Source organism: Pholcus phalangioides, unplaced genomic scaffold (assembly GCF_987345545.1).
Source record: "Pholcus phalangioides strain wild (caught in Gottingen) unplaced genomic scaffold, Ppha-v1.0 ptg000010l_1, whole genome shotgun sequence".
In the NCBI taxonomy this organism is placed as follows: Eukaryota; Metazoa; Arthropoda; class Arachnida; order Araneae; family Pholcidae; genus Pholcus; species Pholcus phalangioides.
This window is the reverse complement of record NW_028301603.1, coordinates 7,872,089-7,892,002: the sequence shown is the minus strand read 5'-3', so window position 1 is coordinate 7,892,002 and position 19,914 is coordinate 7,872,089. Positions and strand designations below refer to the sequence as shown.

Sequence of the window (19,914 nt, the reverse complement as noted above, 5' to 3'; positions counted from 1 at the left end):
AGACTTGACGGTTTCGTTGGGGGTGTTGGATAATAAACGAAATAAAGTGTTGTTTTCTTCTTTCTGGGAGTCTAGAACCCAGTTATTTCGCCCTGAAATCGTAGTAGAAGTACAGCCGAGGACCTACGACCAATAAGAAGTTGGGGGAAAGTTTACTGGGCCCCCATAAAATTTGCGAATTCGGTCACGGGTAATTGAGGGGTGGGAGCCTGGATTTTATTCGTTGGTAAAATGAATACAAATGAACATTTGCCGTGGCACTCACGGGGGAAAGGGGATGTTCGATAAGCTTCAGAGTCAGGGGCCCCGTTTCATTTTGGGGGCCCTGAATGAATCTCATTATTCTTTCCCGTTATTTAACATTGTAGAATTTGCAACAGTGAAATCCCGAGATAAAGCCAATCTGCGGGCCCCACGGAAAGTATGGGAATAGGTATCCCGGGTAATTGGTACCCTGGATTGTATTCCTTGGTCAAATGAATACAAATGAGAATTTTTCATGGCACTCTCAGCGGAGGTTAACCGACGAGCTTCCAAGTCGGGGGCCCCATGTTTACAGGTTTCATTTTGGGGGCCCTGAATGAATCTCGTTATTCTTCTCTGTTATTCATCATTGTAGAATTTGCAACAACGGAAGCCCGAGATAAATCCAGTCTGGGTACCCCCCTAAAAATCTGCGTATTGGGGGCCCGCTACTGGATGTGGGGCCCTATTTTTTATTCGTTGTAAAATTGATAAAAATGAAAAACTTTCGTGGTCCCTCACAAGGGGGATGTCCGACAAACCTTCAGATCGGGGCCACATGGAAATGTTGACAGGTTCCAATTCGGAGGCAATGGATTTATCTCATTGATTTTTATTTTTTAACATTGTAAAATTTGCAACATCGGTAGCCCGAGATGAATCCAGTCTGGGGGCCCCACTAAAATTGAGCAAAGTGGAGTCTGGAGGCTGAAAAGTTTTCTGGGGGTACTTGATGAATTACATTTGCTTTTTGTTGCTGTATTACTGTAAAATTCGCTTCTTCAGGTGCTTTCACATGTCCCTTTCTATAGCACGCTGATGAAGAGGGACGAAATAAACAAGATATGTTGTGAAGAAAAGGGGAGGGGGGGGGGGTGGCCGCCAAAGGCGTCAGGGTGGCAGAGACCTCCTAGTAACATATAAAAGTATTTTCTTCCAAAATTTCAATTTAAAAATATTTTTTTGCATTAAAAAAATAAATTTTTGGTCGTCCTGTGTACGTCTCCGATCCCACCGATATGCGTTAGGATTCAGAGGGGCAGAGCTGATGACGTAATTTTGCTAACAGGGGGGGGGGGGAGGCTCAGAGTTTTGTTGACCTTTGCTGACAAGGAGGGGGGGGGGTCAAAAATGGCTAAAAATTTGCTGACGTAATACTTGAACGGGCCCCCTGACATACTCTAAAATATTTTGGGGGCCAGACTGTATAGACAATATGCCACGCTGTACTTCATACTGTGTATATTATAGAACAGTGTTTCTTAACCTTTTTCAGCTCATGGCTCCCTATGGATCACATTTTTTTCTCGTGGCCCCCCTGTCCTATCCAGGGCCCCCCCCCCCCACCCAAGATTGAGATACTTTCTATATTTTTATTATGAATGAAATTTTAATAGATCGGATCAATCTCTGGAATCCTGGCTAGGCACGGACTCAAATGGCGGATTATCATCTCTCCCAGGAGTCAAATTATATGTTAAAAAACGGTCTGCGTAAAATACGGTACGATCCAACGAACATGCACGATAAATCGACCCTCCTAACACACCAACCGTTGCTCTGGCTACCCTAAATACTTAGCTGGAACTAACAGCTTACATATGAAAATCATGGTATCAGATTCCATATAATGCAGTCCCCACTCACTCCATTATAGACACGAAGACCCGGGTCATGCCCACATAGACCCAAGGGTTAAGATGACCCTATTTCTATGGACGGATCTGAGGAATTCTGAAAGTAGTAATATTTTTCAACCATGTTTCACTTTTAAAGCTTTTTTCTCTTCACAGTTCTCTGACTCCCTTCACCACCTGTCATGGATCACTTTTCTTCTGATTTTCTTCCGTGGCCCCCCTAGAATATCCCAGGACCGCAAGGGGGCCATATGGCCCCAGGTTGAGAACCACTGTTATAGAAGATAAGATATACAGGGTGTCCCATAAACTCCTAAGTAGTTTAAAAATTCATAAAAATTGAAAGATTTGGCGTGTATTTGAATGCGGTTTGCGAAAAGGTTGTTCTCACGAAGGGGTTTTTTTTTGTGTGGGAAAAAAAATGTAATGCAAATTTTTGTGGGGACACGGTTGGTGCTTATCAATTGGAACTGGTAGCTATGGTAATCTCTGCGCGAAGGTTCGTTGTCCGACTGAGATCGGCGAGCTCCTCGGCAGTCCTATGAGATTCAGGTATGCCTACTGCTCCCCTCTTGCAGCGGGGTCGATCAGCACCTCCTAGAGATAGAAGGCCTCCGCAGTCTGCTTGTGACGTCAGCAAGTAGTCCATTCCCCCCCCCCTCCCAGAATATTCATATAATATATCGTGTATATATATATATATATCGTGAAACTATTCTCATCAACTTATAGTTTTATTTTGTTCTCCGCAGGATGAACTTGACGACTTAGATTGGGGGCGACAGTACTACTTCGACCATAACGGTCCCCCGTTCGATCATACCCGAGGAGACAGCAAAGGCTATTACATGAACCTACTGTCAGACAACAACAGTATTCTCTTGAGAGGTGGAACAAGGGCTTGGCTAATCAGTCCCCTCTTCAAGCCAACTCCCATAATCCACTGCTTGTCCTTTTATTATTACATATTCGAGCCTCTGATTGACCCCGCGGGACTCAGCTTGGGGAGTCTCAGAGTATATATTCGTTTGATGGCTCCTGGAAAGCCGTTGTCGCCGATATGGAGATTGTACAATCACCAGGGTGAAAACTGGTTTAACGCTAAAGCACCGATCGTCTTGGCAAGGGAGCGGATGCCACCTCAGGTCTTCTACGAAATCGTATTCGAAGGAGCTTGGGGCGAAGGACGGGTAGGACACATAGCCGTCGACGATATCACGTTCTTTGATGGAGACTGCTCGACAGAACCATTCGGAGCATCTACGAACATCGGGGAGTGTTTCTTCGAAAGAGACACTTGCGGTTGGAGTTTCGTGACGATTTTTGATGAAGCTTCTACCTTGGCCCCAACTTCCGATCCAAAAGAGCTCGACTCCTTCGCAGACGGACAGTGGAAACTGGCGACCTCAGAGAACAAACCATCCGGTCTATTAGACCACACGTTCAGGTCAACGACAGGATTCGTTTTCTTCGACGTTTTCAACAGCCGCTCGACTCAGAAACCCAAGATGAAGAGTCCTATTTTGGAGATCGGTCAACAATCTGTCAGATGCTTGGGATTCTGGTTTGTTGCTTTCGGCAGAAGCGAAGCTACTGCGTTGGAAGTCGTCATGATAGACCTGTCCACCGCAGAAAGCTCTACCGCGGAATCCGCTGAGAAAAACCCTGTCATCTGGAGACTCGAAGCGAGAAACTTTCAAAACTCCACCAGATCCGAGTGGTCATACGCTCAGGTGACCGTTGCAGCTAAAAGGAACTTTGCTCTTCAGTTTGAAGGGGAATCGTCGGACGGAGGTTTCGCCGTAGACGACGTCACTTTTTATGATGGAAGCTGCCACACTAGACCACCCGCGGCAGTCGGAAAAGGGTGACAAAGAGCAAAGTGAGATTCTTGGACGCATCCCCCTCCCCCCACCAGACTTGGGGTTCCAGACATCCAAATTAACATACTCAGTAACTCGGAACACAGGACCAGATTGATACAGAGACAAGTCTTCTTGTTGTTCGAACCTCGATCGGCCTGAAGCTTGCCGTGAATGTAGAGTTTTAACTTATTTAACTTGATTTATGGATCTATTCTAACAAATTAGTCATAGCCCGTTTCTGTTACGAGATTTTCCTCCCGTCTTCCAGGCGTGTTCATAATAATCCGTCAGTCCTGCTTCGGTCGTATTTCGTTTCCGTCACAACGAAACTTTTTCGTGCTCGAACGGCAGACTGAAAGTATTGTGTGTTCGCCAATCTTATATATAGAAATGGAATATACGACTCTTTTCCCCTCTTTCTATCTTTTAATAAATGAATTTTGTCATCTCTAAAAAATGAAAAGGCATGAATAAAAACTTGAAATGACAATTTTTTGTTTCTCGTTGTACTTACCTTAAACTGTTCTTCGGCAGTGGCGACTTGAGGCGATTTATCAATAAATGCATATGCTTTATGCAGGGCTGTTACTAGGATTTTGGCCGCCCCCCCACAACTTTAAAATTCGATAATTTTATAACGGTGTTCTTTGTTCCCATCTAAAATAGCCGCCCCTCTGTCCCCCTCTAGTTACGGCCCTGTTTTATATTTACGCGACCGTAAATGTTGCCGATGGCAGAACACTAGAATAATGTATTAGCAGACGACATAATTTATAAATCCTACGTAAACATTTGTTAATAAAGCTACGATTCGGGAGGAACTTACGGATTGCTGAAGTGGAAAATGTTTGAAATGAGGAATTTTTCCGTCCTTCAAAATCAACAAAGCGTAAACCACGTTCATCTTAGATGTAGAAAATCTAATTTCGCGAGATAAGATGGCATCACAAAGTTGTTGTTTTTTTTGGAACACTGGGACATTTTGCCGAAATGCGCAACATCTAGCAACCTCGTGGATGAAGATTTCACGAGCACAAAACCGGGCATAAATATTCAACACCATCGAATGATTTAAACTGAGCACAGCAGTGCTGCCAAACTAGAAATACACCTCCATAGACACCGTCTGCTCAATTACAAGCGACTGGAGCTCCTTGCAGTACTAGGCTGACTCGTCCTTTACCTTTGACGAAAAGCATAATGTCAGTGTTACTGCTGTAGCAAATCACTGTTACCTATTCTACTTTTTTTTAAACGATTTCCTAGACATCTCTTGAAGCGCAAACTTGTTCTTTGCACAAACGAGTCCGCTATCATTCATTGACGCCTTACATGTGACAGATGTCATGGTGAGAGACCATGGAGCCAGTGGCGTCTCAACACATGGGCCCAACCGGGCACCCTATGAAAATTAAATCTGGTTAAAATTTTCGGCAATAAGCATGCATATTGGTAGGACGGAAGTTTTTAGCGAGGTAGGGGCCCTCGGAAAAACCACTGTGCGGGAGGATCCGTGATGCTCTTAAGACGGCCCTGCATTGGGTTATAAATACAGTGGGATTCTTCGGTTAACAAGTTTAATCCGTTCCACCAACGTGCTCGTTATCCGAACTGTTCGTTGTTCGAATCAAACTTCTTCATAGAAAATAATGGGAACTTGGATAATTCGTTCCACAATTATTCATTCACATGAAAATGGCAAATAAAAACGTCATTCATTCAATACTGCAACACAATAACAATATAATAAATAATATAATAAAATAAATATAATATTATATATATTATATTATATTATATAAATGCATTATATAATATATATTGTGACGGTCGGTGTGGTGTATACGAAGCGGCGAACATGGAACATTCCTTTATTCTACATTAATACAGAACAAGACTCTAGGTTAACATGCGAAACCGACAACCCTTCGTCATGAAGGTCGAAATCGAACTCCTCGAGAATGTTTTCGTCTCTCGATACCACTTAATCCTCACGTGTCTAGTGAATAAAAGTATTACTGTACATCCTTGTCAACAGCTTGCCTGTTACATCTTCCCCCTCTGGTTTCGTGGACATCCCGGCAAGGAACCAGCAATAGGCGTTGTGGGAGGTTGTTCAGTGTTCCTATTAGTTCCAACTTTGGGAGGTCGTCCCTTCTTCCGTAATGGCACTACGGATACAACATCCGGTTCCCCACATGGTGTGAGAGCAGAGGTATGGTACATGCCGAGAGAGAGAGACACCCGTTTTGGACGGATCAGCGACAATGCACCTCGTAGGCGATCTCTGGGCTAGCACAGGGTACAGTCCATCTCGTTGTGGGGTGAACTTTGTCGACCAGTTCCTCCTTCGAGAACTCTGCCTTTGACCGTTGTCAGCATAACCTTTGCGTTCATTCCGTTTTCGTTCCACCTTCTGCTTCACAGAACCTCTTGTAGGGCTTCGCATAGGAGTCAACCTGTTTTCATGACTTCTTTTGTCGTGGCTGCGACTCACGTTAGGGTTTTGATCAGAATACTTAAGAGAGAGGTATCCGACTACCTTTCTTGTCACTTTTCTTTAAAATGGTTCTGGACTGAACTTTAATTACATTTTTTGATAGAAAGTGTCTCGAAATGGTGAAAACGGTGACAAATTTTGGTCTATCTATTATATTTTCTATGAAAACGTCGTTTTTATGTCAAATTTTAGGCAAAATTCACGTGATATTCGAAAAACGATTGCAGAAAATTTTATTAATGAAATGCTTTGTGATTTTCACAAGTGCATTTAGCTAGTAATGTTGCAGGTTATGAAGCAAAATTTAAAGGATTGCATGATATGTTCATAAGTTATACCAAAATATGTTTAAGTACGTGTGAATTTTTTGAAATTTCGTCCTACATTTTTTGTCTATAAAACACTGTAATTCACAAAATATATGTGATAGACCTTAGATTTTGGTTCATAACCTCAACAATATATAGCAAAATATCACATTAAAATTTCGTGACGATGCAATGCATCAATTTTTACAAATCATGTCACAAAGTCAAGTAAAATGTCGAAAATAGCATTCTTCGTAAAACACGTTTAAAGTCTTTATTCGCGTATTATTTGTACGCAACACTAAAGTGAACGTAACTTTGATTCTAAGCATCACATAAACAAAACAAGGCCCGTTTTGGAATCACAACAAATCGGGCTTTTATAAAAAAATAAAAAAATGAAAATCCCTATTTTTTTCTTCCAAAATGACGTTTTCAACGTAGTCGGATACCTTAAAGCCCCTCCCCCTGCATTTATTGTTCTCATCGCCAGCACTGCTTACACTTGTTTGGGTTCTTGATTCACGGAAGCTATTGCTAGACGTTATTGTTTGGCTTGGCATTCTACAATGATGCCGTACTTGATAATATTCTGGTGATCATAAACCGCGTCGTCTGGCACCGGATGGTTCGACTCGGTCGTTCCTGCGGAAACGTGAGTCTATTACTTGCCCGCCTGTCAGAGTAACTCGTGGTTGCCCTTGCACCGGTTGGTGATGAAAGCTTCCTGCGGATCGTTGGATTTCGTTACGGACAGCAGGACATAGATGGCCAGAAACATGACGTAGATAGTCACGGACGCGACCCGTTTGGTTCCTGAGACGTCTAGACTGATCCCACCGCTGAGGTTCGGATGCCATATCGCCATGGTGAACTTTGCCTTGGAGAGTGTCCCACCCCCTGGGCTGAAAATATTTTCATCCTTTCTCCATGCCATGTTCAGCACTTGTTTTCGTTGCTGTCCTTCAACTTGTCGTAGTTGGCAGGAATTCAAGTTGACATGCTCTACCACATGTTGAACAGTTTTTATCCCAGATTCGTTTACAAAGTGGAATAGCTTACGAGTATTTTCCCCGAAGAACCATTGTTTTTTCTCGAGATCCAAGACTATGTCAGCTTTCTCAAGAAAGTCGATTCCCAAAAGAGTTCTGTTACCGACGATTCCAGGTAGAATTATAAATTTCGCCCTTAGCCGCTTCCATTGGATGTTGACAAATACCGATGTGGTCAACACATTCACCGTTGATTGTTGTCCGTTTGCAAGACGCATATTGACAGTTTCTTGACGGAATCTGGTGTTTTGCTTTGGTGTTTTGATGTTTGCCGAGTGAATTGAGGATCGGTCGGCCATTGTCTACAGCGTTAGCCCTCCCATTGGACTTCAAATTCATCAAATGCTGGCTGATTGAATAATTTTTTTGTGTACTTTATGCGTGCCATGGGTGTTCGGTTCAAATTTATCATCGAAAATCGTTTTTAATTAAAGTTTGATCGATTTCAAAGTAAATTCAATGAAACCCGCCATCTTAATACAAGCCCATAGATTTGTCATTATTGTAGAGCCTGTATTCTTCTTCTATGGCTCCATAACATGTGTAACAAGGCCAATCTTATTATTTGTAATATAAAGGAGTTCTTATTTATTCTTTAATTCTATGTTCGACTGGCCTCGAGAGCAGATTACTTTAAGATGCACTACTGTTCTTTCAAAGGCCGAGCATAATTATTATAAGCAAAGTTGCCTAGTGTAAGGTATAATAAATAAAATTAGCACAAACAACAGCAAAGATAATACAAAGTCACATTACTGAACAAAAATCTTTGATCAACATGAAATTTGAACAATTGAGACACCACTTGGCCATGAATAACACCACGTCATCGGAGGACCATATTGATGTAACCAGTGTCCACAGCTCGCAACTTTTGAATGCTTTGGACTTATCCGGTGGACCTGGGACACCTTCATACGCAACACGAAGCTGCCAATGTTCAATGAAGACTGCTACTCCTCTCTACGCATCAGTTCCCAAGAGGAACTTCCTAAAATCAACAGTTCGTGCTTCAGATGCCGTGACTCCGGCTTTGCATCCCCAGACCCAAAAGAACATTGAGCCAACTTCTGTGGTAAAAGCGATCTTAGGTGACCAAAAAACGAATGAAACTCTCGATGCTGATGGCTTCTATACGTATGATGCCGCGTGGAACATCTGGATACTTTTAACTGATCCCCGAAGAGATTCGTTGGGTAGATCCCATCACCGCCTGCATGTCAGTGATCATGGTAGTCTACAGTGCCTGCTAAAAGGCACCATAAATGCAATTAAATCGACTTGGAATCTCTTTCGAGACACCCGAAAGCTCTCCTCGGGAAAGGTACGGCGCAAGGTGTCATCAAATGATCAAAACACTGTTCGCCGTCTATTAGTCGACCTGGTCATGGAGATAGTTGGGCAGTCAGAACCTCAACCCTCGCCTACGAAGAATTCTAACGTCAAAAGTAGATCAAACAAAGTAACCTCCCCTGGATTACGGCGAAAAATGACCCAAAAAGTCAGCGATCGTGTAATGGGCCAAACTAGCATGCAACGTTCTCCAATCTTATCATGTATGAATGAACTTCGGTCGGATTGTATTCTAACGGTCGCTTCGTGTTACGAAAGTAAGCAGTCAGTAGTCAAGAGAGTGAATCAGCGAGAACATAACATATTTATTAGTAGAGACACTCAAACTGATCATCTGTCAGTGTGTCGGAGTAAAACTGGTCCACTTATTGACAGAGAAACTCAGACGATCTGGGATCATGCTGCGGACGTGGACTCATCAGATCGGGAAGATGGTCTCACCGACGAGCGGCAACAGAACTTTCAATTTGTAGTAGTTTCCCAAAGTGATACAGAATATAATGGTACGGGACCAGACGTCCCACGAGAGAGGAACGCCTGTGTTAGCCCAACGACGACAGTATCCTCTCAACTCCCAACCTCGATATTTTACGTTGATGGATGGTGAGGATGGCTGGAACAACGAAACCACTTTACCTTGGGAACCTCCCAAACCTCAGAGACAACGTAAAGTAAAAATTGACAGGTCTAGGCAAACGAACAGTCCCTCGATAGAATTTGAAAAGGTGGACGCCTGGCCACAACTGCATTCGAATAAGCAACTGAAGAATGGCACTGCGCTTCCATCTGAGAAAGTGTTGTCACCTTTCTCCCTTGGATCAAAGAGAACGTGGGCAGAAGTTGCAAAAATGGGGGACAGTGGCCAAAAGTGGTCCAAATATCAAATATTATCGGGCAGGCGGCTTGCATCTGAAAGGACGAAGGAAGTGGACATCCCCTCGCTACACTTTTCAAACCCAGTGGAATCAGATGTACAAGCTGAGGTTATTTCATCGCATAACGTGAACGAAAAAAGGCATTTCATTCCGTGCACCGCCCAGGCTCTATCGACCATTGTCAATTTTAGCCATTGCCCGGATGAGGGGCTGGGCGATGTCGGGTGCTTTATTATGCATATAAAATATAAAATACATGAACATTGAATATAAAAACACATTAAAAAAAAAGTATATACAGATTTAAATATTTCTATCATACAATATACAATTTATTCCGATGAGCTCTTCTGATGTCCTTTCCAGCTTTATTGAGCCCGAGATCCCCTGTTCCTCTCTGTGGCCAAGCGCCAGGTCCTGAACCATGTTTTCCCTCATTGACTTGTTGTCTCGGGTGAGCCCTCCGCCGTGTCCAGGCCAGGTCCTGGACCACGTCTTCCCTCGTTGGCTTGTTGGCCAGTGTGAGCCCTTTGTGTCACATTGGTCCGACCAGGTGCCAGGTCCTTCAGCATGAGGGGAGAGGGTTGTTCGATTATTCAAAAGCTCCTCAGCTTTTGGTTGGGTGCTTCAAAGTTTAAACACTGATCATTGGGACTTTGTTTCTTGATTACTCTTTCACTGGATCATCCTATTTGAAGTCAGAGTCTCCCCATATTTCGACCGCTTCTTCTCTCTCCGATTGCTCTCCCTCTGTGTCGTATTCTTCGTCTTCTAATTCTTCTATTTCCTGGGAGAGTACCCTATCGATGCTGTCTTCGGCTTCTGCCCTTGCTCTCAGTCTTTCGCTCCTCCTCAGTTGTTGCGTTTCATGTGGAGTCTGGATGGTCTCATCCCTCTTGGTGTGGAGATGTTCCTGGTTGGCCTCTAGCAATTTAACCAGGTCCTTGATGGTTTCCAGGGCTTTTCCATCTCTCTCCATCCTTTTGAACCATTCATGCTCCAACTGAGGGAGCGGCTTAACCAGATGGAACTCTGAGGTCTTTTCGAACTCTGTTGCGTAATGCAATGGGCTTCCGACTCCTCCACACAGGCACTTGTCATTGTTTGAGATCCCGAAGCGGAGGAAGTGGGTGGGGAACGGCCCGTGGCCCGAGAAGAATATCGTCTTCCCTTTTTCTCCAAGATCTCTCTCTCCACTGTATTTTGGGCAGGACCCTATGGATTAACTTCCCATGTGTGGCAGGGTGGTCCCAGAATTTCTGCCACTCTCCCCGGATGTGAATCTTCATTATCCTTTTTGCAGTCGCTCCTGGAATCTTCTTTTCCAGGAGGATCGTACGGCTCAAGGTTGCTGCCTTGGCCAATCGGTCCGCCTCCTCGTTCCCTTTTTCTCCAACATGGCCACGAACCCAGTTCAATTGGATGTTTGGATTTTTTAATAGAGCCCTGCGGACGGTCCTGGCGTCCTCGTGTCTCGTGAGGGGGTCTCTTATGGCTTTCAGGGTGGATCGGCTGTCTGTGTATACTTTGGTTTGGGTCGTTGTGTTTTCCAAGCTTCTTACCGCTTCTGTTAGAGCGAAGAGCTCCGCCTGGAAAATCGTGCACCCTGTCAATATCCTCTGCTTCCACTTCTGGGTTACTACGTCATCCTCGTATCTCACGAAGGCAGCACCCGTTCCATCCTGGGTTTTAGAACCGTCTGTGACTATGGTGGTTCCTTCGTATGAGATAGGGCCCGTTTCTTCCAGGGTGATGATCTGGCTCTCCTGGATGTCGGTGGCGGGGTGCACATCCCAGCCTATCCTTCTCTGCTCTAGTTCACTCCACTGGTATTGGGCCTCCCCCAGACTAATGTTCCTCTTGAGTCTTGTCACCATGGCTGCTTTGGCCACATACTCCGTCTGAAGACTCAGTGCGATGGCCTGCATGGCTGCTTTTGACGTCTTGTGGTAGGCTGTTGTGAGAAGGTGCAGGAAACCTCCCTGCAGGCTGTCCAGCTGCCTCTTGAGCTTCTCTGATGGGTCCTGGTACCACGCAGCAGCTCCGTATGTTATTATCTTGATAGCCACCTGGTCGTACAATATCCTTCTGAGCTTCTGCGTTAGTCCCCATCTTGGGCCTGCCATGCTCGCCAATGTTTGAAGGTTAGCGTTCGCCTTGGCTCCCTGGGTTTTTACGTGTGATATCCAGTCCAGGTCTTTGTCCAGAGTGACCCCAAGATATTTCATCGTCTTCTTCCATGGGATCCTGGTTCCCTTCATCCTTATCTTGGGTCTCTTGATTCTTGAACTGTACCACAGGTAAGAACTCTTTTCGATTGCCGGCTCCAGATCGTTGTTGTGTAGCCAATTGGCCATCTGATCCAGAGTCCTGGTGGCCTTTCCTTCCATCTCTTTCCATTTCTCTGTGGCCATGACTATGAGTATGTCGTCCGCAAAGGCCTGGACTCGTACTCCCTCTTCCCAGGACTGTTTAAGTAGGCCGTCCACCGTGACGTTCCACATAAGGGGGCCCGAGCACGAGCCCTGCGGACTACCTCTCGTTTGGTCATGTTCCACGAGCTCACCTCCCAGCTCCATGCCCACTTTCCTGTCTTAAGGAGATGCATCAAAGTCTGTGTCAGATCTTGTGGTGCGGGAATCTGGGCAAAGATCTTTCTCAGGTTGGTGTACCGAAGTACATCAAATGCGCCCTTGATGTCGATGGACACCAGCGCCACGTGCTTTCCTTGTGTCCTGGCTTCCTTGATGTTGTCGACAACGTCACAGAGTGCTTCGTCCGCCGATCTTCCCATTCTAAAACCATATTGTTTCTGGTGCAAGTATTGGTGTCTCTCCAAATGGTACATCACCCTCTGGACTAGGATCCTTTCCAGAATCTTTCCGGCGTGTGGGAGCAGGGTGATTGGACGATACGACTTTATGTCGTCCACTGGCTTTCCTTGCTTTAGGATCAGAATAACCTTTCCCCTCTTGAAGACCTTGGGAAATCTCCGCAGCTCCAGACACTTGTTGTAAAGCGTGGTCAGGAGCTCCGGGTGCTTGCCATTAATCGCCTTCAATATGGGCACGGTAAGCCCGTCCGGGCCCGGAGCCTTCTTGTTACCTGTCATGCTCAGCGATCGCTGTACTTCCTTCTGGGTGATGTTCGGTTCCATCGGGCCAATGGGGGGCTCTTGCTGGTTCTGGCCCCTTTCTCCCTCCTCGTCTGCTTCTCTTCCCAGCTCCGCCTCGTCAGTCGGGTACAGGGTTCTGAGTTGCCTGGCTATGGCCTCTTCCATCGTCTGGTCTTCTTCTCTCATGATGATCTGGGCCGTGTTTTCTCTTCTCTTGGCCGTCACTCTGTAGACGTTGCCGAAAGCATCCGTGGCCTTTTCACAGTACTGATGCCATCCTTCAGTCTTCGCTTTCCTGAGCATCTTTGTGTACTGTGGCTGGTGTTTCTTGAATTCGATGCACCTAGTTGTCTTGAGTTCTTCTTTTTTCGCCCTCTTCCATCGCCTGTGTCTGGCTCGCAGGTGCTTCCTCTTTGTTTCGAGTTGCTGCGTCCACCAAGGTGCCACTTTCTTGGTTGGTGGTTCTTTCCTTGCCAGAGTCTTGTCCGCCATTTCTCTGAGGCAGTCTAGGACCTTTTCAGCGGCTTCGTCGAGAGTTTCTCCGTTGTCCGCTCTCATGATCCTTCGCAGGAGCTTAGGGATCTGGGCCACCACCCTCTTGACAAATTTTTCGTCTCCTGATGGACGAGCTATACCTGGGTTTTGGGGGTACAAGACCTTCCGTACGCCACTGGAAGTGGATGTATTTGTGAGAACCATGGGTGACTTCATCTCCGACATGCCATCTTTCCAATTCTCCGGTGTCCTTCCAGAACGTCTGGTGCGGACTTCGTCTTCTCCAATTAAACGCAGACAAAGCTAAGATCTGTATCGAGCATATGGAGGCTTTCGTAAGAGCACAGTCAGTAGATGTGGTTCTACTTCAAGAACCATGGCAAAATAGAGGTCTTTTACGTGGTATTCCACAATCATGGCAGTCGTGGACGGCGCAACTATGCAAAAGTGCTATATTAGTCCCATCGACTCATATTAGACCGGCAACGTACAAGATCGGCCGCTACCTGGTAGCTGTTCAGATAAGTCTGCAGGGACGTGAACTTATAATTGCTAGTGTCTACATTTCTCCCTACGAAGAAGTAGACGAAGCCATAGAGGAGATGGATGATCTTTGCGAGTCAGCACCAGGTATCGACATTATCTTCTGTGCGGACGCAAATTGTCATTCTTCGTGGTGGGGCTATCGAGAGACGGATCCAAGAGGGCGCGCGAGGGTGCAGGAATTTCTCACCAGCAGGAACTTGTTTCTATTTAATTCTAGACGGACAAGACCTACCTACGAATTTTATGACGCAAAAGGATGGCCAGATCTTGCTTTTACTACGTCAGAAAATATTTACAGGCGTTCCGATTGGTCAGTAGGTACGGAAGATTCGTATAGTGCGCTCAAATATATCCATCAATATTATTATCCATCACTCAATATTACGCCTAGATATCAAAAACTTACGAAGTATAGAACTACCGCAAGACGATTAGCAAAGATTAGGCCTGCTACAGAGCAGATCTTCATGGACCTCCAAGAACAACTTCACATGGTTTTGGACGAGGATCAGGTTAATGCATGCTTTGATGCCTCAATGCAGCGGCTGAAAGAACGATGTATCCAGGTGTTGGGCTATGCACAACCACGTATTACCGCTTCTTTGAAATGGTGGACTGATGAATTAGCAGCTTCACGCAGGCAACTTCGTAAACTAGAGCGTCGTTTCATTAAGGCCAAGGGTGATGATAAGCGAAGATGGAGTTTAGAAAATTCAGAGCAGGGCATATTAAGGCAGTAAACAAGGCAAAAACAACTAGTTGGATTGCCTTCTGCACAGAGGAAAGCCGCCCGTTTGGACAATCATACAAATCTATGTTCAAAACGAAGCGTTTGATGACGGATCCACCATTCACCTATACGGAGATCAATCAAATAGTCAGAAGACTGAACAATAAACGAGCTCCGGGTATTGATAACATAAACATTCCTCTTTTGAAAACCCTAGTGGAAGCCCATGGTCATGTTATCACAGATATCTTCAATAGTTTAGTCAAGTTGTCGGTGTTCCCAAAATGTTTCCAACGTGGTAAGGTCTTGCTTTTCCTGAAGAAAGATAGGGATCCAGGAGTGCTGCAGTCGTATCGTCCGATCTGTTTACTCTCTACAATGGGTAAAGTCTTAGAAAAATTGGTGGTGCAACGGATCACCTACTATCTAGAGAAGGCAGACTGGCTTAGCCCAAGACAGTTCGGATTTCGTACAGGTGGCTCGGCAGAAAAAGCAATAGCATCACTGATGGAAGAGATCACGACTAGACATCGACGGGGTCAAGTAACGGCCGTAGTTTCCATAGACATTCGCGGTGCTTTTGATTCGGTCCGTCACGAGATAATAATCAATACTATACGAAAATTACCGATTCCTCACAAACTCATTTGTATAGTGGAAAACATGCTAAAAGATCGAACGGTTGTGATGCCAACTGATGGAGGAAACGCGGAAAAGCATCAGGCCATGGGCAAGGCTCATGCAGCGGTCCGCTACTATGTTCTATCGTGCTTGACTCACTGCTGAAAAAGAATTGGGGACCGGATGTTTACGTCCAAGCTTTCGCCGATGATCTGGTCTTTGTGATCTCGGCGAGAACTCCCAATGACATTGGCAGCACTGCGGATGCCACGTTTGACGAATTGTCAAAATGGCTAGAAGATCATCGTCTCAGCATGGAGGTGACTAAAACTAAATTACTATGGCCACACCCCAAGAAAAAGCGTCCCTGCATAAGAATCAATGGTGTTCGACTGCAAATATCTAAATGCATGAAATATCTTGGAGTGCATATTGACCATCAGTTCAAATTCACGACGCATGTGGCGAAACAAATTGATAAGGCTCAAGACACCATGCAAAAATTGAGACGCATAGCAGGTCCAAAGTGGGGTATACGCCAAAAATTTAGGAACATTTTGTACAGATCGGTTGTACAACCGCAAATTTCATACGCAAGCGCCATCTGGTATAAAAACCCGACACAGAGACTCCGTAAATTACTAGATGTTGCCCAACGCCCGTTCTTATTGTATGTAACTGGTGCACACAGAACTACGGCCAATGATGTTCTGTATACTGCTACGGGAAACCCTCCGCTCAGCTTATATGTTGAATATGACGCTCGTCGATCTACAATCCTGCATTTGGGTAAGGAGGTTTGGATGGACGGAATTCTTATAACACCTGATGCCTACGAAGGGAACAATAGGAGTTGGCTTCATCATTCCAGTGTGGACTTGTTCCAGAATCAAGTTCCGCTGCCTTGTGTGGAACAATGCTCATCGGATGAAGCTATTAGTATATTCACGGACGGCTCAAAAACAGAGACATCCACGGCCTGTGCATACGTAGTTATGAATGCAGAATGATCTGTTGAAGAGGCTTGGAGTCGACGGTTGCGTCAAGGGAACAGCATCTTTCAGGCGGAGGTTCTGGCCATACTAGCTGCAGTAGAATGGGCGATTAAGCAAAATCAGCAGACGACGATATATACTGACAGCGCGTCTAGTATTAATGCGATTCGTGATCAGCGCACTCCACATGAAAATACTCGGCGAATACGCAAGCATTTATACAACCATCCGTCTATCAGTATCAAATGGGTCAAAGGCCATGCAGGAATAGCGGGGAATGAAATTGCGGACAGATTGGCCAAAGATGCTCTTAATCTCCCAACGGAAGAACAACTCTTGCTACCACGCAGTCACATCAAACACTCGCTAAAAAGTGATCTGTTACAAAAGTGGCAACAGCTATGGGACAAGAATGCACATAAAGATGCCTACAAGATACAGAAACGCGTCCGGTGGAATGGTACCATTTGGTCTAGAGAGAAAGTGATTATGATAACTGAGCACGGTCCATTGCCGACGTATCTAGAACGTTTCAAGAAATCGGACAACGCCATGTGTGCTTGTGGTGAGATTGGATCTTTATGGCATTACCTGACATCTTGCCCATATACAAAAAAATTTCATTTTGGTGCTATTCCCGAAAACGGTCGACTGTGTTTCAAAAGAAGAGTTTTGAAGAGCCCTATGAGCCTTACTCGGGTACGGTGGATTATATTGTTCCTCGATAACAACTTACACCGCATACATACTAAGAAAACTGGAAGTGCGCGTCTGAACAGTGGGAGCGATGACGAGTTCAAACCGGCAAGAGCCCCAGTGATTGATCTTAAGAGGAAATATAATCTTCGACCACGTCGGCGTCAACAAGAGTAACCGATAAATGGAAAAAAGAAGCAAGTTCACCTGCATGAGATGAATCAATTCATTGATGGCAAGGACGAATTAAGTGTGATTTACTCGGCTATATAGTGAATTGTGCTGATCTTAGTTCACCCGGTGACGATTCCGGTAACAACTTGCGGCCAAGACGAGGATGACTGCGACTAATTCACCGTGATTCGAAATTTTATATTCCAAGATTATCGGCAATCATTCGATCCATTGACGATTACTATATTCTTATGGGATGGACGGCTATACATTACCATCTTATAATCCCGTTTATAATTTTGATTGCCCATTGGCGTTGATTGTTTAGATTTTATTTATTTGTTATATGACTTCAGGAGTTGACGATCAATTTTTATGTAAATTATTTTATTTTGCTGCCTTCGTCTGAGGTGGTCATGTCATGTTGTTTTTAATAAAACTTTCCGGACATGCCTATCCTTCGGGAACGCTTCGATATCTCTCTGAGATGGGAAGCGGGGTGTGCCCGGTCTTCAAAGGTCAAAGGTGTTTTGCTCTTTCAAAATACGATGCAGAGTATCACTTGAGATACAGTGCGTAGCACCACTGTCGGCACAGGCAGTTCCCACTTTGCCATTCACATGAATTTTCAACAACGCTACGGGTTTTGTTACAGATTTACATAAATTCAGTTCCAACAGACCAAACTGAGCGGTTATCTCTGTGGTTTCAGGATAACAGGTTGGGCACTGCGCTCAAATTACTCCAGGATATCCACATACATAGTAGCTTACAGGTCGCTGTTCATCTAAGCTGATCATGAGAAGTGTCTGTTCATCTGCTCGACAGGTCTGGAGAATCACTTGTTTTGATGACGACCATGGATATTTCCCCGGTGTTTGCTTTCGACGATCCTCGACATCGTACTGCTGATTGAATTTCTTTGTGAAGGTACTCCTGCCATCTTCATACGCGTCGAGTTTCTTAGTTCAGATGGCTAGATCAGCGTGGCCCATACATCGATGAAATGTTCTTTTACTAGCAGAAGGCACTTCTTCTTCATCTGATCAGCTAAGGCGAGATTGATCAAGTCCTCGAATGTTGTAAACTTAACTTCTGTTAACAACCGTTCAAGATACGTTTTCAACTCAAAATAAAAGTCACGCCATGAACTCTCCGAGTTCTTCCGATGCTCTACAAAAAGTTGTCGAAATCTGTCCGCATGTAGCTTAAATCGCTTCAACAGCCGTTCCTTGACATACCGATAGTCCTTGAACTTGTCGTCAGGTTCCCTGGCACAGATCTTAGCCACCTCCTTCGGTAAGCTATTGATGAGATACGTATCCGCAATTCTTCCGGAATCTAGTGTAATCTCATATGTCGTTCGAACAGGACCAGAAGCCTCGTTCACATGTGCAAAATTGGGAGTCGCTTTGGTGATAATTACCGGCATGGCAACTTTTTTCCCCCTCGTACAGAAAAAAAAGGTGGGAGAGGATCTCATAAAAAAAACCATCTTTCTTGGGGTGGATTGGTGGTCAACATTGACCTTCTCTCCCATAATCCTTTGCGCTGCTAAATCTACCGTAAGCTCCTTCGTCAGCCATCTTGAATCAACCACTTCCGTTCAACCCACGTAACCAGTGACAACTTCTGGAAAGAAGGGGGGCATTACCGGCATAAACTACACGTCATGTGAATGTTTCGTAGCGAAAATCCCCGTTGCCGGGAAGCGTATAAACAAATCCTACTCTTCTAGCAATATTATGGAAATTTTACGCATCGTGATTGGTCGAAGTTAGTGATGTGCCATTACGTCACTCATAGTGAAATACTTGGCGAAATTCGAATTTGGCGAAGTTGAGCGGTAGTTGTTTTTTCTCTATCGTTTTATTTTCGCACGTGATTTTGAGCGGTTTTTTCGATTCCTCAAATTTTATTGTTTTACTTATTAACTAGCTATATTACCCGGCGCTGCTCGTGTTTTCTTCAATGAGGCTTTTTGGATCACGTGATATGCCCCTCTTTCTCTGAGGGACATACAAACCGTGTCTAAGTTAACAAATATGACGACTTCCTGCGCGACTCATGAAAGAAACAAATCTAGATTTAAAGAAACGTAGAAATGAATAAATATTTTTCCGCTTTTAAAGGGGCGCTAAGTATTTCGACCCCCCCCCCCCCGAATCTCAAGTTATCCATCCATCTGCTTATTTCTGCTTCCAAAAATGTTTAATTAAAGATGTGGAATTTTTTCGATGTACTTTTTACGGGCCCATAATTAATTTGAAAATATCCTAACCCACATGGATTTATGCAGTTGAATATCAAAAGACATTACGAAGACATTGATTTTCATGTTTGAGAAAATATAAATTAAAAAGTTGAAATCAATGTCATTGCATGAATATCAAACTCAAAAGTAGGTCCGGCTAATTACTTCATATTTAATTCTTTCTGGGCTTCGTATATCTCTAAGCGAACTCAATATTTCAAAAATCGAGAATTCAATACAATTTTTAAAATTATTGATTTGTCAGAAAACCTCACTAAATTTCCGCATTTCTACAGTATAATCGGCAATTTTCACACTGATTTCTATGAGTATCACCCCTTTTCCTGACCCTCAAAGGGATGCTGATGATGATTATGACATCTATTCAAAAAGCCTCATTACTGGGATTATTGAAAATGTGGCAAACCATTATAAAGGCATGAACTATTATACAT

General features: G+C 44.4%; 4 protein-coding genes across 4 annotated transcripts in view; 3 read left to right on the top strand and 1 right to left on the bottom strand.

Annotated features, from left to right (window-relative positions):
- Positions 1-4,139, top strand: part of LOC149080830 (MAM and LDL-receptor class A domain-containing protein 1-like) — a 40,982-nt gene extending 36,843 nt beyond the window's left edge. The window contains exon 4 of the mRNA XM_089237392.1: positions 2,633-4,139. Within this exon, the coding sequence (XP_089093518.1) occupies positions 2,633-3,751 (1,119 nt within the window). The 3' untranslated portion in view covers positions 3,752-4,139. The remainder of the gene's footprint in view (positions 1-2,632) is intronic.
- A 6,791-nt stretch (positions 4,140-10,930) lies between these two features.
- LOC149080829 (uncharacterized) lies at positions 10,931-12,247 on the bottom strand. Its single transcript, XM_089237391.1, has one exon. It carries the CDS (start codon positions 12,245-12,247, stop codon positions 10,931-10,933), a length of 1,317 nt encoding a protein of 438 aa, XP_089093517.1.
- A 1,519-nt stretch (positions 12,248-13,766) lies between these two features.
- LOC149080828 (uncharacterized) lies at positions 13,767-14,729 on the top strand. The gene has a single exon (XM_089237390.1). It carries the CDS (start codon positions 13,767-13,769, stop codon positions 14,727-14,729), a length of 963 nt encoding a protein of 320 aa, XP_089093516.1.
- Positions 14,730-15,654: 925 nt separating this feature from the next.
- On the top strand, positions 15,655-17,208 carry LOC149080827 (uncharacterized). The gene is made up of 2 exons (XM_089237389.1): positions 15,655-16,279; positions 16,361-17,208. The coding sequence occupies exons 1-2, from the start codon at positions 15,655-15,657 to the stop codon at positions 17,206-17,208; spliced, it is 1,473 nt and encodes a 490-aa protein (XP_089093515.1).
- The last annotated feature ends 2,706 nt before the right edge of the window (positions 17,209-19,914 follow it).